Genomic DNA, 25,705 nt, shown 5'->3' with positions numbered 1-25,705 from the left:
AGATAATTGTGGAAAAGAGGTAAATGTTTATAAGGCAATAAACAGAGCAATCAATACATAATACAATAACACTGAAAGATGCAATGTCAAAATGTAGAGAGATGCAATGCTCGGGCCAGGTATCGGAGCAAATGGTAGAAAAAAAGGTAATATATTATGGAAATATTACATAATAAAAGACAAGAGTTTATGGAGACCAAAGGGTGATTGGTCAAAGACATCGATGATCGTCAAACTTGACCAATTGTTTTAAAATTACAACAGGAATCAATGCTAAGTTAGGTTTGTTTAGCACTGATTTCTGTTGCCGTTTTAAAAATCAGTGAAAGCCATCGGCAACATTGACAAATCGCATGTTAGTAAATATATCCCCCAAACATGTACAGAACTAAATACTGATCAAGTGGTTCTGTCAAATATACAGGTCGGCAAATTGCATAGATTATTGACTGAAAGTATTTTACATTCCATTCAAATAAATGTGGTTTAATTACATTTTATTATAGTTTTGGGGCCAGACATGTTAGGGTAAATTTACTAAGGTGGGAGTTTTTCAGAACTGGTGATGTTGCCCATAGCAACCAATCAGATTCTATTATCTTCTAGAAGCAACTAGATACATGTTCAGTAGAATCTGCTTGGTTGCTATGAGCAACATCACCAGTTCTAAAAAAAAACTCTCACCTTAGTAAATTAACCCCCAGTTGTGTCTGGTAAAAAGTGATCTACACATTTGTTGCAAACTTTAAATTGCAGAATATAAAAAACATGGAGAAATGGAAGTAAGGGAAACATATAAAAGAAATGGCATGTTGAGAAAAGATCAGTAGCGATCAGAATGGAAAGTGGGGAAAGAAGACATAACATTCAAAGATATTAAATACAGAGTTTGCAGAACAGGGAAAAGAAGATTAGTAAAAAAAGAGAAGAGACTGAGTTGAGAAAAGCAAGTGAAACTGAGCTAAGGGAGAATAATAGCTTGGTGAGGGACTATAGAGGGAAAAAGAGACTGAAAGGAAGAGCAAGATACGCATGACAGAATGGTGACCTTGGTAGAAGAGTGAAGAATTAAGACTATAAAGAGTGAGAAGATTTAAATAAAACAACGGTACTCACCTGTTGACCTGTAGGGGATGAGCTCATAGGTGACTGTAATCCAATGCTGGGAGAAAGGATGGGAGGTTGTTGCTGCATATTAAGGGACTGATTAATGAGAGAGCTAGAAGGGTGACGCATATGCTGGTGGAGGGGAGGGCTAATCTGGAAAGGGGGTGGAGGTGAGGCACTGATGCTGGGCAACATAGATTTGGCATTGAGACTTCGGGAGAGGTTGGGGTGAGGGTGCCCGCGGTAGCTTGGCAGGTCTGCAGGGGACAGAAAAGAAGCCAGCCCAGGATATGGTGAGGAAGGCTGTGGGGGCAGGTTATACATAGACTGCTTTTGGAGTATCATTTTGGAAGGCTGATTGGGCTGGGAGTTCTTCGTCTCTCCTTGGTCAGCGTAGCTCTAGGTTATAATAAAATAATGTCAGACTCCACAATATCTAATATTTATAATTAAACTTGCTACCATTTTTACAAACATCAAAATTATCTTTTTAGTATAATTAAGTCAATTAAGGCTTAACAAATATGATTGAATTATCTATTTCTGCTAAAGGATATATTTACAGAACCGCATGCAAGAAGCAATCATTGAAATACACAATATACCTGGGAAACAAAACAATGGCACAAAAAATAAAATAATAACTATATACATTTCATAATTAAAAAGGTTTATAGTTGAAGTAAAATATATTTAAATCCTTGAAAATGTTATAAATATTATATGTAATATTTTTAGTTGAGTTTAAAACCATGCATAATCTGTTATCTTGTATTGGATATACAGTAGACTCTAAATAATGCATGTAATTAGGGTCTATGCTCAGAGTGGGACATTAATAATATTTCAGCCTGTTACCTTGGAAACCAGACTTGCTCTGTAGGCTGCAAGGGCCTTCAAATACTCCTTCTTGGCAGCCTCAGTCTTTCGCTTGTAGGCCTGCAGAAAACACAGTTAGGCATCAAAATTAGTGTAGTTGTTACTTACATTTAATCTTACTTGTTTCACTTATGTGTGACTGTTACTTCATGGATCAGACAAACAGGGCATACATACTTCTAGCAGACACTACAGGGGCAACATAACCACTGCAAAAGGTAAAGTTCACCCACAGGGTCTCCGGAAAAGATGCCAATTAACATTAAGTAGAATTATTAAAACAATAACTGGACTTAATAACTGCATCATGATGAGTGTGTTTTGCTGCACGTTTACAAACCTTTGGGGTGAAGCACTAGAAGAGACACTGCTCAGGCACATCACATATACGTTATTTTTGAAGATCTATAACTGATATTAAGTACATTGGGGCAGATATATTAACCTGGAGAAGGCAAAAGGAAGTGATAAACCAATGATATGTGCAAGGTGATAAAGGCAGCAGCCAATCAGATCCTAACTGTTAATTTACATATTGGAGCTGATTGGCTGGTGCCTTTATCACCTTGAACATATCACTGATTTATCACTTCCTTGTGCCTTCTCCAGGTTAATACATCTGCTCCAATATTTCAGAACTGAGCTCCACCTTTTAAGAATTATTTAGGATAGGAAATAAAAAAAAGGGCTTTCCGCAATATATATGTCACTTGCGTATGTTCTTCTACCAGAGATGTACTTCATTTTCCACATTATACATTAATTGTGCAACAGAATGCGGGTGACAGTGGTGTATCTTCTGAGGGGGGAGTTGGGTGGATAAGGGTGCTCCTTGCTGATGGTGGATTAAGCATGTGAGTAGTTAAGCTTGATTTCCTAGTGTATATCCCAAAACCAGAATTTGTGTGGTTGGCAAACAATGCAACAATCATATGCACACAATGGAAATCTACAGTATGTGTGATGGTTAGTTTTGTACTTTTGTAAAAGATCTTTTTGTCAGGAATAAACCATGTAAGTGCCTGATAAGGTTTTCCTATATTGCTACAGTGTATATCATCATATAGATGTAACCTTCTGCAGTATTTCCTGGACACAACATTGCAGTGTGTGGTTTCTCTATACCCATCTGTAATACTGTCCTTCCGGTAACTAACAACAAAAAGCAGTGGGCAACTGGCAACAAGGCAACAAGGGCACAAACTGGGACCGCCACAGCTGTGCTTGGTGTGACTGTGTGGTTGTTTGATAACAGCAACTAAGCTTTCTGAATAACATGTCATTCATGTTGTAAAGAGTGTTCTCTTAATATTATTCAGTAATGGAATATAAATATACAGTACTGCAATATCAACACATTAGTTTCAGTGTATCCAACCTACAGCTTGAGATAGCCATGGGCTGTTCAGAATACCGAATAAAGACCCTGTAGTATGACATAAACGCATGCAGTACCAGTATACAGTCACATTTCTCAAATTCATAGCATTGTGCAGATGAGGGAATGACACAGAGCATTGGATTGGCTGCTGCATGAATGGATTCCAATGGAATGCCACAAGTACATACAGTATAATAACCCCAGGATCCTAAAAAAACGTTATAACTGTATAGGCTGCAGATCATAAGATGGAATAGTGTGTGCGTGGGCACATTTTGTTTTCAGCAATATATCCACCCTTACCCTTCTTTTTTCTTCTGTGTCCCACATTATTTTACTTTTATTAGTCCTTGATCGAAAAACAATATAAATATTAAAAAAAAGGATAATTATTACGTTTCCGACATAGTAAAATGATTGGCGCTAGACTCAACTGTTTTACTAATCACTCATTTTCTGGAAGACCACTTCCAGAAACAGTATGGATCACTACAGTGCAGTATGAATCATAGGGTTTTCATTGCCAACTCCACCAAATCCTGATTAGCTATAACAGAAATGTGGGACATACTTGGAGTTTTCCCATTGCTTCATGCCACTATATGCCTTAGTCTGAGAGACAAATAAACTGAAACAAGCCTTTCTTCCATGTAATACAAGGTAAGTGAGGACACATCATCATGCCAAGCATCAACCATTATTATAAGGGTTCCTGTTAAAGGTACCTTTTCTCCATCACTGTTCAGCTTATTTGCCTCACTCTAGAACTCTATGCTATGCTTACATGTTACCTGGGACGAGTGCTTAGTCCGGTACCAGTACGAAATCCCGCCGGTCGGAATCCCGACACCGGAATCCCGACCGGCACAATCCCAACAGGGGGGCGAGCGCAACGCAGCCCCTTGCGGGCTCGCTGTGCTCGCCACGCTGCGGGCACGGTGCCTCGCTACGCTAGGCACACTAATTTATTTTCCCTCTATGGGTGTCGTGGACACCCACAGAGGGAGAATATGTTGGGATTGTGCCGGTCGGGATTCCAGTGTCGATATTCCGATGGCAGGATTCCGTCTGGCAGGATCTTGACCGCATCCCCTTAGTCCACTTAAGTTGTTTATCACTATGTCTCTGTGAAGTGATACATTGTTGAATTTTCTTCTATGCACCACACATCCTTACATTCATAAAGTGCAAAGTAATAATCATCTGAGCATTGCTTGTCACTTTTTTCATGAAGAGCTATTTTGCAAATATAACCCCTGTCTAGTAGAGTTTATATAGATACCCCTTACCTGTCCTGAAGCTTCAGCTGAACTCAGCCCTCTGTATATGGCTGGTCCTCCCCACAGCTTTACCAACCAAACATACAATTAATAGATTTTTGTGCTACTCAGTTCAAATCCAATTATGTTGGCAAGGATGCTGCGATGGATGGAGGACTCACTACAGCTGGTTCCACCAAGTTGACAGGAAATTCAGGAAAGGTAAGTATTACATACACTCTAGTGGCTTATTTGCAAAATACTTCCCAAATGAAGTAAAACGATTATTGAAGCCATTCTGTATTATAATTTATGGATAATATGGAAACACAAGTAGATCTTTCAGATGGACTAAATAGTATTATACTAGTAAAAGCATGATAGGAGGGATCCCTGCTTTTGCCAATCTCAGGGGCCGCTTAGCCATAGGGCTCACCAGGAAGAGTCCTAGTAGGCTGAAGTGTCTGTGGGCTCTGTTTTGTCTGTTGTCATGTGGCCCCACCCCCCACATGACAGGCAGCCCACTGCACTCAGTACACTGCATTGTCCTCATTTATTCTGTTATTCCATCTCTGTAGTACAGCAACTCTGCCATCCAGTGATGCTGCCATGGCTACACGGTATGTAATACCTCTTGTGCTGCCCATGTCGTGCCACTTCTACAAAATATTACAGGGCCACTTTTAGTTCCCAATCCACCCCTGGTCTCAGGCACAACTGCAGCAAAAGACGTAAGAAAGGATGCAATTGCGTACAGTCAGGCCATATGAGGAGGGATCCAACCCCCCTCAACAGATCCAACCCCCGCATCAGACAGTACCCCCATTAGGGCTACGTCCATAAATTTCCCGGGCTGGTTTTCCATCCCAGTCAGCCCCTGCCTCATCTCAATTATTGTGGTGGTTGGAAAAACAAAGATAAAAAAATAGAAATAAATATGAAAACATAAAATAAAAAAATAAAAAACTTTCTATGCAGTTTAAAGAAAATGTCAACACGGCATGAGCCTGCCATTCTGTTAGTATGGTAAATACAACTCTGGGCCTAATTCAGATCTGATTGTAGCAGTAAATTTGTTAGCTAATGGGCAAAACCATGTGCACTGCAGGGGAGGGGGGCAGATATAACGTGTGCAGAGAGAGTTAGATTTGGGTGGGGTGTGTTCAAACTGAAATCTAAATTGCAGTGTAAAAATAAAGCAGCCAGTATTTACCCTGCACAGAAACAATATAACCCACCCAAATCTAACTCTCTCTGCACATGTTATATCTACCCCACCTGCAGTGCACATGGTTTTGTCCATTAGCTAACAAATTTGCTGCTGTGATCAGATTTGAATTACTCCCTCTGTTTTCAGAAACGAGTGGAAGTTGTTTAGCTGGACATCTTAAACTGGTGGACAACTGTGGTAAAAATATTCTTGATACTTTGACCTCAACACGACTCAATTTCATCTATCTTCAATAATAATATTTTTAAGTGAAATATCACCATCTGCCTATTGGGTAAGATAATAAGAAGAACACACTCACTTGTTTTTGTTCTTCGCCCAGGCTGTCCCACATAGATGCAACTATTTTAGACACATCTCCAAATGTGGCATTAGGATTCTGACCCTTGATTGCTGCTTGAGTGTCCCTAAAAAATAGGGCATACGCAGACACAGGTTTCTGGGGCTCATTTGGGTCCTTCTTTTTCTTTTTCTTCTGATTTTTGGGTTTTTTCCCAAGGTCAGCTGAAGGTCGTTTTTCCCCAGCAACCTGCAAAAGATGCGGTCAATTGTTATTACAGTAAATATTGGTAGCATTGGTGCGCAAGCTCTAAAACAGCAAAATGCATTAAAAGAAGGTAGTTAGTGACTAACAAAATGCTCCAGTACAAAACATGTGCACTAATAATTAAGAAACAAGAGCCATTTGCTTGTATTGTCTAAATTGCATTAAAAGGACAAAGCTAATTGATAAATAACCTCTGTTTATATAGACTACTACAAACAATGTATTTATAAATAAATGGAAGTATTTGAATGCAATGAATTCAGAAATTGGTTTATTAATTTTAATATTATGTACTAATACATTATAAAACTTTTATGATTTGTTTTTTTGGGTGTACAATATCATACCTCCCAACTTCTGTGTATTCGAAGGAGGGACATCTGCGTGCGCCCCCATTTTTGTCACTGAGGGGGCATGCCCAGCGCTCTGTGAGCTGCTGGCATGCCCTCTCTCCACCTGTCTCCACTGAATAGACACTGTGCGCATGCGCACAGCTTCTATTCACCGCTGCTCTGCTAAGCAGAGCAGCGAGTGCAGGAGCTTCCCAACTGCTCCCCTCCCACCGCGGGACACAGCAGCCTGCGGGTGGGACAGCGGGACAGTCCCAAAAAAACGGGACTGTCCCGCGAAAATCGGGACAGTTGGGAGGTATGCAGTAATGTCAGATTGGTGCGTGGAGAATTCATACTTCAGTATAGTCAACCTACTTTGAAGACTGGATTTACTATTTCTACTCCAAGGCTGGATTTACTATCACTACAGTAGATGTAATTATAGAGAAAGCAACATTAGAGAACAGTATTATCTACCTTATAGTGAGAGTCAGTGTCCTCCTCCTGGGTGGAGCTAGAAGGGGAGGGCGTAGCTGATTTACTACCCGGTGGAGAAGGAGATCCATGAGTAACTGCACTTCTCATTCCCATTTGTGAGATAAGCTGCGATTGGCTGAGTGCACTCATGTGACTGGGCAGCATTCCAGATCGGTTTATCAGGGAACCGTGATGATTGTGATCATAGGAGGATGCTTCAGAGTGTACCAGCTCCTGTATCTGACGGGCAGAAATAACAGTATGAGACAAGAACAAGATGGAAAATCAGCTTACTACTGCTTGACAGTCTTAATACATACTCCTTATTTCTCTATTCAACACCTTCTACCATTTCTTGCTAGCTAAGGTATACTGCCAATTTCTCCAAAGCATACATTTTTAGGCACTGCTCTATGCAGGCTCTCTATTTACTACCTGTAACATTTTTAATTCACCATGTTCACAATAGATAAACAAGATACCTTAAAAATACAAGCATTCAAATTTACTCATCATTTACAAACAGAACATACAACAATGTTGTGTGGGTTGCACCAATATGCTTGTGAGTTCAGCCTGACAGTGCCATATGAACAATGTAATATGGTTTAGTTTGCAAAATGGCTGCTTTTACTGTGTTGTGGTACCATGTACCTATATTAGCAGTGATACAAATGCGTTCGGATACATAGGACATAAATTCAGTAAGTGTATAAACATCTGGTAAATGTCACTTACTGAAATAGCTTCTATATAGCAACTCACATACTGCACTCATTCCTTTGTAAAACTATCTTTAATGATCAGTTAACAACTCATTAACAGCCTGACTGAAGCACAAAATGAAGTGAAGTAAAAGAAGTCATGCACAATCCAACTGCTTAGTGTCGTCAACCATGACTGCTCTGTATTAATATGTCAAAATGTTGTACATACTAGTTTATAGACTGAGAAAACTGTCCTTGCTGACTTGTGTTCTCCAATAACAATAGGATTCATGGAAAACAAAGAGCTAACATAATAAATCTGCAAATACTGTACTACTTTAGTTGTCTTCTCCAGTTCTCCTTTTGCCAAGCTACTGTGTATTACCGTACTTCATTTTACTGAATATGATAGAATCAACGTGGGGCAAACAGTAAAGTACTTCTCAGTATGACAGTAACAGAACAAAAGCATCTTTAAAATTAAATGCATTAATGTTATAAAATATTGATTTATTTTTCCAAAAAGGTTCTAAGTTTCTTTGGAGTTTTTATTTCTAGTACTGGAAGTGAAAAGCCAAGCCTGCATTAGCAGCATGCGTACTGTGCAGATACTGGCAAAGCAATTACATGTAACTGCTGCGGGACAGTATCACTGGGGCAGTTCTGTATTAGTCAGCTATTTCTGTGATGCTTTTTCCCAGATGGCACCTGATGACTAAGGGGGGCATTCAATTAGTGCCGTTTTTTCGACCAATCTAAAAAACTGCACTTTTCACCCATTTTTAGGTAGAATTTACATTTGATCTATTCAATGCCCATGCCATTTTTCTCAACATGGGCGAAAACCACGTGGATCAGTGAATTCGCCACCGGTCCACGTGTTTTGTCGAATTTGTGGGCGTGTTTGAAAATTTTTGGGTCTGTTTTTGCTCATGCCGATTTGACAAAAAAAATAAATGAAAAGGCATGGCCGAAAATGGATTAAAAAACAGACGAAAATGCCTGCTATTGAATGGTATCCGTTCACATGGTCGACAGTCATTAGGTCGACCACTATTGGTCGACATTGACATGGTCGACATGGACACATGGTCGACACATGAAAAAGGTCGACACATGAAAAGTCGACACATGAAAAGGTCGACATGCGTTTTTTAACTTTTTTTTCTTTTGGGGAACTTTTCCATACTTTACGATCCACGTGGACTACGATTGGAACGGTAATCTGTGCCGAGCGAAGCGGTAGCGGAGCGAAGGCACCATGCCCGAAGCATGGCGAGCGAACGCGGTGCACTAATTGGGGTTCCCAGTCACTTTACGCAAAAAACAACACCAAAAAAAGTAAAAAAACTCATGTCGACCTTTTCATGTGTCGACCATGTGTCCATGTCAACCATGTCAATGTCGACCAATAGTGGTCAACCTAATGACTGTCGACCCTAACATGGTCGACCATTCATACCGGAACCCTATTGAATACGCTGAGGTCGAATTAGTGCCGATTTTCAATTCTGAAATGTCGGTACTAATTTTATATACCACTTAGGGGTACATTTACTAAGCAGTGATAAGAGCGGAGAAGTGAGCCAGTGGAGAAGTTGTCCATTGCAACCAATCAGCACTAAAGTAACATCTATAATTTGCATACGTATGCAAATTATAGATGTAACTTTAGTGCTGATTGGTTGCAATGGACAACTTCTCCACTGGCTCACTTCTCCGCTCTTATCACTGCTCAGTAAATGTACCCCTAAGAATCCAACTCGCTGCAAGTTGTGATGGTGGACACCTAATTACCACAGCAATTCAGTATGGCACCAGGCTGGAAACAGCTGCTCAGAAAAGTAGCTGCTCCCTCAATCCCTCACACTGCTACTGCCGCTACAGCTATAGCAGTGTTACTTATCAGAGCCCACCCATCTGACCAGGGCAATATCAACATCTGGATATACAGGGCATCTGCCCAATGCCCCATGATTCTAGGGGCTTTCGACTATGAGTGAGCAGGGCCAGAGGGCATCTGTTTCCCGGGCTAGTGCCTCCAGAGCTTTTCGGTAGGCATTCATGGGAATAAAAAAAAAAAAATCGTAACATATTCCTCCTGAGGTCCAACACCATCTATCCACATGCTTCCATACAGTGAATGGCTATCAGCATGCTGGTGGATAGCTCCAGCCATCCATCAGTCAGAATGCTGACAGCCATTCACTGTCTGAATGCAGGCTGGGAGTAAGTAGAGAATGCTGCCCTGCCTCGCTGATTGTGAATTACACACAGAGTGACCAGGCAGCATTCGCTACCTGCCTCCCAGCCTGCATTCAGACAGTGAATGGCTGTCAGAATTCTGACTGGTGGATGGCTGGAGCTATCCACCAATCACAGTGCTGATAGCCATTCACTGTATGGAAGCACTTGGAGAGATGGTGTTGGTCCACAGGAGGGATACGTTAAGATTTTTTATTTTATTTCCATGAATGGGAGGGTAGGGGTCCCAGTGCATTGCTTTGCTTAGGGACTTCAATACTGTTAAGACGGCCCTGCAGCCAACTTCATTTTTAGACTACATTTGTGAAGCCGGTTCAAGAAACAGCAGCTACTTTGACCATCTCTTGTCATGACATGTCTCAATCACATACATGTGTTTCAGAAAATCTGTTGTAACTTACAAATTACTGAGTACAATGCTCAGGGTGTATATACATCACTGGTTTATATGGAATAATGGATCTTGCAACAATATAAACAATGTAAGTTTTTCCTTATAAAAGGTTGTTCGGGTTTTCACACATCAATGGCATGTGTACTTATCCTAAATGGGGCTGTACTCCTGTCTCCTGGAAGAGCTTGTGTGTCCTGAAGTTCCTCATTTTCCACTAGCTCTAAAAACATGGGTAAATGCGCGGGGGTGTGCATTTACCCGTGTTTTTTTCTAGTGGAAACGGCCCTCCCTGCAAATTCCCGGATCAAGTGATCCGGGAATCCTACTGGGTAGCTTGCCGGGTTGAACACGTGTTCAACCCGGTAAACTGTGTAGTGTAAACGGAAGCTGTGTCGATGTGACATGGCTCCCATTCACAGTGTATGGAAGGGCGGTGCTGGGAGATCACATAATCTCCCAGCGCCGCCCCTGCTGCGTCAGCAGCAGCGGCACCAACCCGGCAATATGCCAAGTGGGTGAGCTAGTGTATAAGGGGGCTCTAGCACGGGTCGCAGCCGTGTCAGGCTCCCGGCTGCGACCCGTGCTACAGGTGGAAAAGGGGTACAAGTCTGTATAAATAACTCTTATAGAGCACAGAAGTCTGAATGCATTATCAGGAGGAGATATACTGTATAAACGTCACATCACAGATTGTCTGGACCTTTGTCCTAACCATAATGTATATTGTTTTTGTGGATAAATTTACTGCCTGTAAATAATTTTTGTGTACATATTACTAAAGGATGAAACAAGCATTGGTCCTGAAAACATACCTAAGACCAGGTCTGTCATACCTCCCAACTGTCCAGACTCTCGCGGTACAGTTCCTTTTTGGGACTGTGCTGCTGTCTCACCCGTGGGCCAGAGTATATTATGAGGCAAAGTTATACTGGATGTCAGCAACTAAATGCGGTGGAAGGGGAGGGAAGAAGCACTGGTAACATTTGCGCCTTCTATCTTAATGCTACAAATATTTAAAAAGTATTTCTAAGCACTGCATAGCATCTCAGCATGATTATTATAATATACACAAGCTACAGTAACAGTGGAGAGAGACAACAGTAGCTAGAGAGAGAAAACAGGGGAGGAGACAAAAAGAGGAAGAGAGATCAAAAAACGGGAGAGAAAAAAGAGGGGTATAGTGTATAAATATTAACTTGTGTACCGGTGTCTATAAACCTACCCCCCCCAGGCTCTCCCCACACTATGAACAGATGCAGTGGTGACAGTGCTCTCCCCCAACTTTTCCTCCCCGTGAGATACTGCTGTTGCGGGAGTGATGGCAGGACAGTCCCCAAGAAGCAAGAAGCCGGAAAGTTGGGATGTATGCATCTATGATTTATAATTCCCTTTTGCCTGACACTCCTGCTGACCCTGACCCTGATTATTATCTTGTAGAAAACAAAACTTGTTATTATAAATGTGCTATTTATGAAAGAGTCAGACACTAGTAAAGTAGAAGATTCGGAGTCGAAGGTTTGGCTTGCCAGCCCTGTCTAAGACCACACATTTATATCCAATCTATAGATAAACTGTGAAGATCTCCAATATATATTAATTAATATTTCCTGATCTGTACTGTTTAATGGTGTAATGGTTAGCATTACTGACTCAAAGTACTGAGCTCAGGGGTCCGATTTCCACCATGGATCTAACTGTGTAGAGCAGGCCTGGCCAACCTGTGGCTCTCCAGCTGTTGTAAAACTACAAGTCCCATCATGCTTTGCAACAGTTTTGCTATTAGAGAATGCTAAAACTGTGGCAGGGCATGCTGGTATGTGTAGTTTCACAACATCTGGAGAGCCACAGGTTGGCCAGGCCTGGTGTAGAGTTTGTATAGTCTTCCTGTGCTTGCGTGGGCACTCGTGTTTCTTCCCACAATCCAAAAATATACTGTCAGGTTAATTGTCTCCCAATAAAAAAGTTAACCCTAGTGAGTGTGTGCGTGTACATGTGTTTTGGGTAGACTAGATGGGTCAAGTGGTTCTTATCTGCCGTGAAATTCTATATTTCCATGTTTCTATGTAATATCTTGTATAAAAAAACCTCATAGCCTCCTATAAAAGATTCCCTGCTACAGTGATTTCCCGCATGTAGAACTTGAGCTGTCTCTATGATCAGAGTAATGGCTGCTTACACACAGGTGCCCAGCTGCTATTGTTAAACCAGCAAGCATTTAATTGAAACAAACGACCATAATAATGGTACATTATCTCTGCAGGCTTGAAGCCATAACAGTTTTAATTATTGAGTTAAGAGTCAAACTAATTTATCCGTTAAAATAACAGAAGCGCCTATGCTTGGTCTGATCAGCTTATTAGAAGTGGGAATATCATGGGAACAGCGGGACAAGTCTGTGAGACACACAGGGACTTTTCCATTCAAACTGTAGCATAATTTTTAGGACAAGAAGTGATTATTGCAGCAGAATGAATACTAGGACTAGGGTGAAGATGAACATACTGTAACTGTAACCTTTGATAAAGAACCCATTGCGTAATGCAATAAGTTATAGAAAATTAGGTTTTACAAAGTATATATGTGTTATAGATATAGGTTAAGAGTTTTAGGGATCTATTCAATTAGTGCCGGTATTTCCGACTGTCGGAAATACCGGCACTTCCGACAGGAAAAGGTCGAATTTGTATTCGACCTATTCAATGCAAGTGCCGTTTTTCCGACTGTTGGAAAAAAACCTTACTTTTTTAAAAACACGTGGATCGGCGACATGTGTTTCTGTCAAAAATGGCTGTTGAAAACGTCTGTTTTTAACAGTTTTAGGGTAATGCAGATTTGACTTATTCACAAGTCGAATCTGCATTTGTCGGAATGCTGGCCGTTTCCAGCCAGCATTGAATAGTGTACTGTCGGATCCTCTCCGTCGGAGAGGATCCAACATCAACTGAATATACCCTATAGAGGGAAGAATATTTTTAATTAGGCAATTTGATTGAGGTGGGCGACTTTTCTCTTGAACACATCAACAGGGGTGCTCGAGTGGTACCACCACACAGAATGCAGAGCACCACCGCTCTCCCACGACCACTGCATCTGCCTAGCATGGTTCCTGCTACCCTGCAGCCAGAATCACTACTGCAATGTCAGCTGGTGCATCCTTTGAATGCTCCAGATATGCATACTGCAGTTCTCACAGCCCTTGGATGCTCAGGGCAGTGCTGTAATTCCTGGCTCTGGCAGCCTTCAGATTATGTCATGACATCATGCACTCAGGGTATCTGCCGGCACTGGGCGCAGTAAAGCCCTGTTACAACGTTGTACATCAAACATCCTATCTATAGAATCCAGTGTTGGACTGAGGCATGTAGGGCCCACCGGGGGAATGCAGTGGTAGGGGCCCATGTTTAGGGGTGTGGCCAGTCCACAGAAGGTGTGTGGCCTGCCACCTCATTGGTTTGACTAACCATTAGAGAGTGCAACATCTGAGCCCCTTCATAAATATATACAGTAAATTCAGCTGCTGCACGCATGATAGTGTATCAGATTAATAATAGCAATGCACTGTAGAAAATACACCATAGTCTAGTATAAGGTAACATATGTATATTGTATAATTCAAGTGCATAATCTGGAATCTGATCCTTAGAGCAGGAGGTGGGCCCCCAGGCAGTGGTTTCCCCTGTACCCCTGTGGACCACTCCAAGCCTGATAGAACCTATTTATCAAAGTAGTTCTGTCCTTAAACAGCTGTTTCCACGTGTTTAAGACAGAAGTAGGTATAACCCTTATATAACAAAGCTATAAAGCAGAAGATTTCAAAAATATTTCCTGGACATATTTCTAAGAAAATCCCATAATTTTGCCCCCACACCTTAATAGACCTGTGCTTTGCGTCATTATGCCATGAGGGGGTGGGGCTAGTGATATAAGAAGAGCTTGAAAACAATTATGGAAGAAGGTATCCAGCAAAGTTCTTTATAAAATAATAGAAGAAATTACACAAATATTCGGAAGAAAGCCGTCCAATTGATGGCCAAATCAATAATCCAAATGGTCACAGTTAAAGTCAGACTGACTTTAGTGCACATCTTAGCATTCAGTATTTATCACATGACTTTAGAGAAAAAAGACTTAAGGTGATACATACGGTGTGATGTTTGCTTACAATTTTGACTATATAGCCAAAATTGTAAGAAAAGTTAGCACATATCGTACCGTTTGTATATAGCTTGCGATACTGATGCACGCTCCCGCAGGGTCGGTATCGCAAGAAAAAATAGACTGTGCAGGCAAGGCAATTTTGACTATATTGTGTACAATACAGTTTCTAGTATAATCAAAATTGTATATAGTCAAAATTGCAAGTAAATATAGTCAAAATCGGTGTTTCTGCGATCGGGTGAATTCAAGGGAAATCGCATAGTCAAAATCGGAGATAGTTAATATCTCACCGTGTCTATGCACCTTTAGCTTAATGTGAAAAACTCAACCTAAAACTACTGAATCTGCAGCTGCCTGTTTCAAAGAGCCAATTACAGTATGTACAAGAGGAGACAGTAGAATGTTGATGGCTTTGGTGACTCTTGTGGATCAGGGTGACAGCTACTACAGTGTAAGAAAGCTCAATATTTTATGTATTAAAATTGAAAGCATAGGCTCTCTCCCCCACAGGGTTTCATCTTTATGGCCAAGGTGCATTAAAGCAGTTGTACAGATCAGGGACATGATTTTATTAATTAGTGCTGTGGTCTTGGTGGAACGTATGAATGACCAAAAATGCCCAGATTGTTTAGTTAGGACATATGCCAGACAGGCCATCTTCATTCTGTGATTCTGATGTATTGCATGATGGTATTTCTTATTTTGGCAGAGTTGTGTCTGTTCCATTTACTGATGTACTTGATTAGTAAAGCTCTAAATACTGTAGCTCCTTTATCACTAAATACATAAAATAATGCAAGTGTTAATAACACATTCTCTACATAAAATTAACTCACATAAATACAAGGAAAAAGCTCTATGTACATTTCCCACTTATACAGACACCATTACTGGATAGACTGTAATATTAGTTTGGTGCAAAATAAAGTTTCCTGTGAAAAGAAATTATGGGCTGCAGTTGTAACACTTACTCTCTGTGGTGTTAACACACCCGTATACAAAGCATGCTCACCAGATATCGCCTTGTGGTTAACTTGTCAAACAGAGTTATGCAAATAATAGAGCATGATGCGTGTTGTTGAGTTATATATATATATATATATATATTATATATATATACAACAACAAAAAGTATCCCCGGCACTCTGGTTTTACATGTACCCTGCTCAGGTGCCTTCCCCTCAGATGTGAAACTGCATATATATTTCCTTCCATGTATGGGCGGCACTCAGAGACTTGCAAGACATCAGTAAACGTGAAAATCCCTGCAGGGCATGCTTTAATGGTGACGTTTCGGGGTAACAATCTGAGGAAGGGGATTGTTGTGTCTGAGGAAGGGGATTGTTACCCCGAAACCGGTGTTTTTCTCTTACACCATCTCAGCAGCTCTGTGTCCAATAGTGATTGTCATTGTTTCTTTCTCTTGTTCCTCGGAATCTCTCATAGGTGTAAATAGAGAGTTACAGATGCTGAGTCCTTATTATGTCTCATGTGACATAATAGGCTGTCATGTGCACACTTTCTGTGATGTATGATGAGCTTCTTTGTCTCATACAAGGCAAAACCTTACATATACAGTATACATGATACATCTAGGTTTGTTTCTTTACAGTATTGAGCTGGGAGCTAAAAATAAGTCTATAGCAGAAGTTAGATTGGCAGCCATCACATATCATAAGGAGACTTCTGCCATCCCTCATGCATGCACAGCATTCATATCAATATATATATAAAATGGAAAAGTATACAGAGGAAACTATGTAAATGGTTTGAAAAGCAAAAACACTAAGTAAGCGCATTATAAATGTATTTCTGCAGGTTAGTGATATAAAGTCTCTGTGTATGTTAGCTAGAAGTGCTTATAGAATGTGTGTCTAAGACATAAACCACCTACATCCCCTGGCTGCCTCTCACTCTGCTACTGTATTTCCTATCGTTCCTACCATTGGCAATAATATTTATATAATCAAGCAGGTGGTGGTGGGGAACTAATTATATGAGGCATGTTGGGGACTATGCAGGGCCGGTGCAAGGTTTCTCGGCACCCTAGGCAAAAGTTCTGCCTACTGCCCCTTCCCCCTAACCAGCCTTCAGGTGAAAAGCATACTGCTGCCCTCCCCCAACCCCAGTCTGTTGCATGGCTGCTCTCTTCTCCCCATCTCCATAGTCTGTGTGGATTCCTGCTGCTCTCACCCCCTTTCCCCTACTCTTTTAAATGTCTTCTGTTCTATCCCCTCTACCATCTGTTTGCATGCTGCTGCTCATCCACCCCAGATAGTGTGCATGCCTGCTGCTCATCTCAGCACCCGCCCCCCAAGACTGCTGCTCTCCCCCTCTTTCCTTATCAAATGCGGACAGTGCACTGTGTAGCCACCTCACCTGCAGGCTGCGATGCAGAGATGGGACTGAGTAGTCTGTGAAAGAGCCTGGAATGAAGAGCAGCACCGCATGTCACCCTGCAATACAGGATCTTGGCAGTCGTGGCTACTGCAGATACGAGTGCTGGGGGGATTGCGGCGGTTGTGAGAGGTAGGACCACGCTACCTTTTTCATGCAGCTGTAACAGGCCGCCCCCTCAGGTCCCGGGGCTCCTAGGCAGCTGCCTAAAGCTGCCTAGTGGAAGCTCCGGCCCTGGGACTATGGCAGACCAATGAGTGACTGGACACTGGTCCAGTCACTCTAGCCAATAGCATGTGAGCAGTGGTTAATTTATTTTCTAAATTGCCATATAAAAGTAGCAAAAGCCGATGGTTGTCTGTTATAGCACATTATTCTATGTTCTTATGGCAATGAAAAATGTCCAGGTAGATTACACATCTAACATGTAATGACACATGAATAAGAAGTGATTTTCTGAAGAAACCTAGTCAGTGCCTTATTGTTTATGTGAGATAACAATGTTACCCTAACAGTGCTTGTTACTGGGTTGGAAACAACAGTGGAATCCCAATGATCACAATGCCGACAAATCCTGGTGAGCATTCTAAGCCTAACCTTAGCCCTAACCCACCCCTCCCACAGTCTATCCCTAACTGCCCCCCTAGGCAGCCTAATCCTAACCGTCCCCTCCTGCAGCCTAACCCTAAACCTCCCCCTAGTGCCTAGCCCTAACCATCCCCTCCCGCAGCCTAACCCTAAACCTCCCCCTAGTATCTAACCCTTACCGTCCCCACCCACAGCCTAACCCTAAACCTCCCCTTAGTGCCTAACCCTAACATTAACCCTAACCCTAATACTCACCATCAGGATCCATCTGCATTATGATCATTGGGATTCTGCTGTCAGGATTCTGACCACCGGAATCCTGACTACATCACCTTGTTACTAAAGCCCTGCACAATGTATGGCTGTATTTATTGTAATATGTGGGGGTAAATAAGAACAATTTTGGAGACTTTCTAATTGTCTGAAAATTTCCCAAATTATTCTTAGTACCTAACCACCAAACTGGGATTAATGTCTGCTGCTTCCATGTATCAATGGCATGCTGGTATAGAGGCTTGCACTGATATGTCACAGTGCTGGGGCCATGGGTTCCTTTACAACCAGGAGTACTGTATGGATGTGTGAAGTGTGTATGTTCTCCCCATGAATATTCTCTGACAATCACAAAACATAATTATTGGTTAAAATTTGTTTATGTGGTAGAGAATATAGGGGTTTAGGTACTTAGGGGTCTATTTAATAAGGAGGAGATGTACTAAGCAGTGATAAAAGTGGAGAAGTGAGCCAGTGGAGAAGTTGCCCATGGCAACCATTCAGCATTGATGTAACATTTATAATTTGCATACTATAAAAGTATACAGAGTAGCTGATTGGTTGACATGGGCAACTTCTCTTCTGGCTCACTACTCCACTTTTATCACTGCTTAGTACATATCTCCCTACGTCTCGAAGAGAGATAAATTGGACAGAGATAAAATACCAACCAACCAGCTCCTAATTGTCATTTTTCAAACACAGCCTGTATAATGGCAGTTAGGAGCTGATTGGCTGGTTCTTTCTCTCTCTCCAAGGCTTAGTACATAGACCCCGTAGACTGTAAACTTTACTAGGGCAAGCACTCATGTGAATACATTGTCTCTCTCTCTAATATATTATCATAACAATGAATAACATCCTTGTTTACCTTTGTAGGTAGGGGAGGTCATAGGGGCAGGTGTCACAGTCAGAATGACATGATTTGCATCTTAGCTGCTCTGCCCTCTGGTGTGCATTAATGAGATTTGGGTCATTGCTCAGTAGGGCCCCAATGACATGATTTGTATCTTCAGGTTCCGTTCACAACTGCATCAAAATGTGAATAACTTCCTCAGGCCGTAGAGGCAAGGTCTGATAATGCAAATCCGGGAGGTGTCAGGCTGCCCAAAATATGGGAGTCCACTGTCTTCTAGACGTTCTGTGAAACTAGGCAACTGGGGTGCGAGACTTGTAGAAAGTAACACATGATGGAATCTGCCCAAAAGGAAACTTTACAAAAAATAAAGCATTTGAAAAAAAGTATGCAGGTGTTTGGGAGAGATGATGCTTCTGGCACATTGTAAGTTTTCCTATGGACGCAGCAGGACTAACTGTCAACTAATTTGCCCAGTAGAAGCTCATAATACATGCTACAGTATGTAACACATGAACCGACTGGGAGGGTTTACAATCAGAGCACAGTATTATAGAGTGTCCTCCTATTGTAGCATTCCTCTGTGCTTGACTATGTGCAGAGAATTAACTACTGTATATCATGTTGAGTCGGGCCTTTCAGACTGCCACTGTATGGGTGAGATTTATCGTGCTGTCACCAATGACCATTATGCTTATGAAAATACAAGGAAAACCCCCTTCCATTGAAATTACTCCTGTCTCAACGAGAACAATCTGTATTCTCCATGGGAAAGATTTGAGCCTAATTGCCTGACGCGGTAACCACTGCAAATTTGGCAGCCTTTCAAACACATGCAGAGTGATATTTTAATTACCCTATTAATATATACACACTGTTTTGTACAGTCAACCTCTCCAAGAGCGTCAGACAAATGCTTTATTTAATGAACTGACTCATTAGAAAGAAGTTTCAAATTCTTTTACCAGTTTCTATTATACTGTGTCTGCCAAAGGCTCCTCCTGAAACAGTTGTTTCCTGCTTCGAGATAATGAGCCTTCATGTTTATTTAGCAGCTGCAAGAAAACAATATTTGGATCTGAATTATCAATATCCCTGGTGTTTATCAGTTTAATTAACCAGCACGGACTTTAGCAATCTTTCCACATGAGTGAGAGATAGAGATGGAAGGAACTATTTGTATGCAAATAGTTACTGTTAGAAACCCTTAGTGACAGTAGTGAACCCTGGACAAAGGACACATCAGGGTCCTTTGCTCACTTAGTACTACATGGGTAACTTACAGCTTTACCCCAGTGCTAGACTACACCAAGGTTAGGATATGGCTGAGGGTGGCATTTGTGTGACACAAGACATCTCATTAACAATTGGGTCAAATTCAAATTTGAACGAGACTTTAGCCTTTAAATAAAGGGCCTCCTGAATAATTCCTAGGCCACCACAAGGTTGAATTAGAGGCTCTTGTAGAGCTATTCCCATAAGAACTTGGAGGCATTACTTCATACTTCTGAAGTGTCTGACTATCTTTTGAAACTGTCCCTTTTTTATAAAGTAAAGACTTGTATGAGCAAGTGCATGAATATTTTTTTGTTTCCCAATTCATTAAAAATATATCATAATAAAATATTTACAAAATGATTTTCTTTTAGAACAATCTTTTATTTCTAGCCAGTTAGTCGGCTAGTATATCTTTTGACTGTAGGTGGAAACCAGAGCAACCAGAAGAGAACCATGCAATTATATGAACCCAAAACACTCATGAAGATAACATTCTGATCAGTATAGCACGGAAGGCCCAAGTCCCAATGATGCAGATGTGCTAGTCACTACCCCATCTTGCCACTATGCTGCTTTCTCTGTCTGCATATTGTAACCCTTTGGGATACTTTGGGCGGTATTCAAATGATATATCATGCCAAAACTCCATTCTAAATGATCCCTGTTATTGCGCATATCATGCCCATAGTAATCAGGTTTAGATGTGTAATGGGTTGGGCGCCTTGCTACCCCAAGTGTGGCATGCTAAAATTATGATACCTTGCCCCCAAGGGCAGAAACAGAATGGGCATGAAAGGGGGTGAAAATAATTGAATACTGCCCTTTGAATGGTTTTTCATAAAAAAAACAAAAAAACTAAACATAAAACACCAATACATCAATATGCTTAAAAGATTTCCCATATTGAATACTCTATGTTATTTCTAAAATAGCCATTGTGTTATGATTGTCTCCCACAGACCACTATAACCTGTTTTAGCTCAACTGTGCCACCCTTTTACTAGACACATACAGTGGGGGAGATTCAAATGTTTGAAAAGTCAGTTAGGAGTCTGTTTTTTCCTATCTAATAGACAGGAAAAAACAGACACCCAACCGACTTTTCAAACATTTGAATCTCCCCCAGTAAGTCCAGTATGTCCTGAAGGGCTGGGATCACCCAGAGGCAAAGAGTGAGAATACGGCTAATGAGATGCTAGTTTTGAAATCTTAAAGAAGAAATCTTACAGAAGACTACTAAGTAAAACCTCTCTCTTCCCCAAATGACATAAATCTCACAGTCCTGAGACCTAGACCACTAATATTTCTACTGTACAACCACCCTGTTTTGGATGGTTAATGTCCTTTCTCCAGAGAGCAACACCCTGGAGGATTTTGTTCAAATGTAATGTGGAAACTGATTGGACAGGTTGCTGTGTTGGCAATTAGCGTTCTCCATAAAATCGTTTGCTTGATGTAAAAATTTAAAGTTCTCCAGGGTGTCAATCCTTAGGGATGAGCTGTGACAAGGGTGAGCACGGCAAGAATAATGATAAAAAACCCATTAAGTACATTTAGTTAATGTGTTTATTACTCATGCTAGAATTTAAATGACCTTGTGATTATAAAGGTTGAGAAAAGATTAAGTTACATTTTCTAAAAAGCTAAAGGTGAATATTATTTCATTTTGAAAATTGATAACATGTACTGCAGCTGCACTTTTAAGATTTTTCCTTTAAACATTTTTTAAAGATATCCTGCTTTATAGTGGTATGACTTCTCATGCCCTGTATGCTGGCTTATTTCAAAATCTGGGTCATATTTATCAATTATCAGGTTTTAGAGCCAATAATTGTAATTCATGGCAATAAAAAATTAAAGCCTGCCCAAGTGTATCAATATACAATTGCGGAGACAGGGGCTCCGAGAGGTGCTTATTTCTGCAATGTGTTCAGAGTGACGTGACCGCATCAGTGGTCTCTTCACCGCTCTATCGGGGCTCCTCCATATGTGTGGTCTATTGACCACACATGTGTGGGGGCCATTGCCGGGGAAGGTTGCCTTCTGGAGTAACCCTCTCCCAGTACATTTTGTAAAATGTAGCTCATGAACTATTATGGGCTAACCCAGACTTCAGATGGCATTACTTTCTGGGACCAAACTTGTGACTGCTTTGCACTCCAAAGCTTGGTAAATCTGAGAGATTCACAGCCCTAAAGGGGGCTTGCAGTTGCTGTAAAAAATGTAGAGTCTGTGGCAGCTATGGTAATATCTGCTGTAGTTCCTCCATGGTACCTTTGGTATACTTTATATTTGTGGTATCTGCTGAAAATGTATGCTTTCACAGACTACCCACAAACATTATTTGATAAATAGTCCCGCTATATGTTTTATTTTGTAAGCATACTTAGGCAACATCTTGCGCTCCAGCTGTTGATGGTACTCAGTGGCATTAAAAAGCATGCATTTACTATACTAACACTTTTGCAAAGGGTATGGGGCTGGAACCTAATAGTGCCAATAACCCCATGAACACTTCACCTTGCACCAACAGTCAGTAGTGGTGGCAACATGGCAGCATCTTTTAAGGGCCCCATACACTAGGCTGATTATGCCCGATTTCAGCCCAATTTGGGCATTCAGTCTGATATATTGGGTGAAATCGGGCATTTTCGGGGTGCTTTTCCCCCCGATCCGATGCGCGTTCCTTTGGGCATTGGATCGGATCCCCCTAGATCCGACATATCACGAGTGCTGCACTCGTGATACATCGTATGCAAAAAAACCTGCATATATCTAATACTATCTTACCAGCGGAGAGGCTGCCTGGAGGTTGGACGAAATCTTATACGACATGACGGACCGTCATGTTGTATAAGTGTATGGGGCCCTTTAGACACTGCATGCTCCATTTTCTTGCATCACTGGACTGAGTATCCTCCACTCTAAACTCCCCGATTGCTACAGTTTGTAACTGCTAGCTATAACAGTGTTTTCTTGACATTAGTATGTAACTAACCTAAAGCCTATTTTTCACAGAGCTGCAACATTATTGCAACAAAGTCAGAAACACTATAGCCTTGTATGTCAAGTTCTACAAGAAGGCAGGTGGTGTGAGAGCTGGTTCCCATTTGTTAAGACTTGTTTGATGCATGTAATCTGGACAAGAAATGCTTTAATGTATATATAGCGGTCTAGTTATCAAGGATACATCAGATCTAAATCCTAAAATAAAATATGAAGATTTTTAGCACAAGGTAGGGTGTGTTCAAACTGAAATCTAAATTGCAGTGTAAAAATAAAGCAGCCAGTATTTACCCTGCACAGAAACAAAATAACCCACTCAAATCTAACTCTCTCTGCACATGTTATATCTGCCCCCCCCCCCCCGCAGTGCACAACATAGGTTTGCTCAACTGCTAACAAATATACTGCTGCGATCAACTCTGAATTACCCCCTTTGTGCATTAAACAAAGTGTGTGTACATTCACACACTTCATTTATGTTTCATATACACCTTACACACACAGCCTAAGGGTCATTTAATACAATATTTTTAATAACTTTGTGTATTAAACAAAGTTTGTGTACACAGAGCCATCAGAAATAAACGTTTCACTATCTCACTCTCACTCAAAAAATTCTGTATTTCGGAATATTCCGTATTTCGGAATATTTGGATATGGGATATGGGATATGGGATACTCAACCTGTATTACTGCATCTTTTCTAAAATTAGCATCACACATACTAATGGGCAGTAGAAGAATTTACTTAATTTTCCTACAAACCCTTACATTCAATTTTTTTTAGTAATCAGATAACATTTCCCATATTTGTAGAGGGAAATGTGATCTGCTCAAATTTACTAAAATAAAATTGTATAAAAAAAACCACCAGAGGGAGACTCGTGGTAATAACGCCAATTTAAGATGGCGTTATGCAGGCTTTCCTCCGGTTCTACTACCTCTGCTCTGCTCTGATAGGCAGAGCAGAGTTCAGAGCCAGCCCCTGTGATCAGCCTTTTGTGTCTCAGTGATGCGAAAAATATCCAAAGAAGTGCAGCGGAAAGTTTGGCAGGGACAGAACTTTCTCACAAGCTCTGTCCTTGCATGCAGTAGTTCATACATGCTTGCAATGTATTGGGTGAATCTAAGATGTGTATTTCAGTAACTATGTCCATTAATTACCTGATTTTGAGTTGTGAGCAAAGCAATACAAAGGACTAACTTTGCACATGGACAAACCATGTGGTAATGCAAGGGTAGCAAATACATTTATTGTTTTTGCATGCAGGGTAAATACTAGCTGCTTTTGCATGTAGCCCATAAATACTGGATGGCTTTAGTAATCTGCCCAACCTGCAGTGCCATATGGTTCTGCCAAGATGTAAGGTTACCCCGCCAACACACTTTCTTTTTTTTGCTTTGCTCACACTTCTGAATCAGCCCTTAAGTCTTAAACCACACATCAAATATCAAATCGTCTCTGCAGTGTTCTGTATCTTACACTAAAAGGTTTAAGAATTCAAAATGATTCTTTAGCAGAATAATTGAGATTTGACAAACTATTAACATGCGCATGCAAAAACAACCAAAGAGAGGAAAAAAGCCTTGTTTACAGCAGATTACAGATTTCTCTTTTGTTTCTCCCAAGTTCTATTGCCCAAGCATTTGAATCAGTCTGGATAATTCAGTTACTGCAGTTTCATCATTGCACAGGATGTAATTGCAAACAAAAAGCTCCCTCCTTCAATAATAATACTGTATACGCTGTTTTTTTTATTTCTTAACCCAAATAAACATTGGAATGTATTATGCCTAAAACACTACCAATCGTATAAAGACTAGATAAGAAACATTTCTTTTTATAGCCAGCATACTGAAGTGGCATACAATTTGTGCAAGCTCCCCTATGAGATCCATGTCTAAAATGTCTGACTTTTTTCTGGCGGTTTGTTGTGTGGGTTTGCAAACCACAGCTCAGTGTATTGCTGGTATATATTCTTCCCATGTGTAAAACATAGATGGAGGTTTCAGATCTGTCAGATTGAAATAATGTGGTACAGCCTTTAGTAAATGGCAGGGTTTACAAGCCACACATATTGTAAAAACGCCAATAACCATACAGTTTGGTGAAATCACACTTTAGTAAATCTCCCCCATAACGTGATAGTAAATTTGTAAATATAATCCCAATAAAGCAACAAAACAAACATGCTGACTTGACACGAGTCATGATTTTTATTCACTGTCCATAAATAAAAAAAAATGCTACAGTTTATAATATATTTTACATATATTTTGGGTTATTTTTGTACATGAGTTCTCAGGAATGTTATGATGACTGACAGTTGCATAGCAATAAAGTTTTCATGTCCTTTTTCTAAATAATACAATAAAGTTACACCTATTTCATTGTGATTTCATTATTTGTTTTCTCTAGAAAATATTGTAATTTATAATTTATGGGGTATGTGGCCATTATAAACCACTTGTGTATTCCAGAAATGCATTTGCATATACTAATGCTAATAAAATCATGCCGGCGACAATATATATATATATATAATTTTTCTTTCTGTATTTTATGTGTA

The 25,705-nt window shown here is 40.7% G+C and overlaps 1 protein-coding gene across 3 annotated transcripts in view; it reads right to left on the bottom strand.

The window, feature by feature from the left end:
- Positions 1-25,705, bottom strand: part of TOX2 (TOX high mobility group box family member 2) — a 142,043-nt gene that overhangs the window by 2,344 nt on the left and 113,994 nt on the right. For all 3 annotated transcript variants that reach the window (XM_063960198.1, XM_063960199.1, XM_063960200.1), the window contains 4 exons: positions 7,214-7,453; positions 6,159-6,386; positions 1,966-2,046; positions 1,117-1,506 (listed from right to left, as the gene is read on the bottom strand). In XM_063960198.1, the coding sequence (XP_063816268.1) occupies positions 1,117-1,506; positions 1,966-2,046; positions 6,159-6,386; positions 7,214-7,453 (939 nt within the window). The remainder of the gene's footprint in view (positions 1-1,116; positions 1,507-1,965; positions 2,047-6,158; positions 6,387-7,213; positions 7,454-25,705) is intronic.

The sequence above is a fragment of the Pseudophryne corroboree genome, chromosome 3, assembly GCF_028390025.1.
Source record: "Pseudophryne corroboree isolate aPseCor3 chromosome 3, aPseCor3.hap2, whole genome shotgun sequence".
Taxonomy (NCBI): Eukaryota; Metazoa; Chordata; class Amphibia; order Anura; family Myobatrachidae; genus Pseudophryne; species Pseudophryne corroboree.
This window is presented reverse-complemented; position numbering and strand designations above follow the sequence as displayed.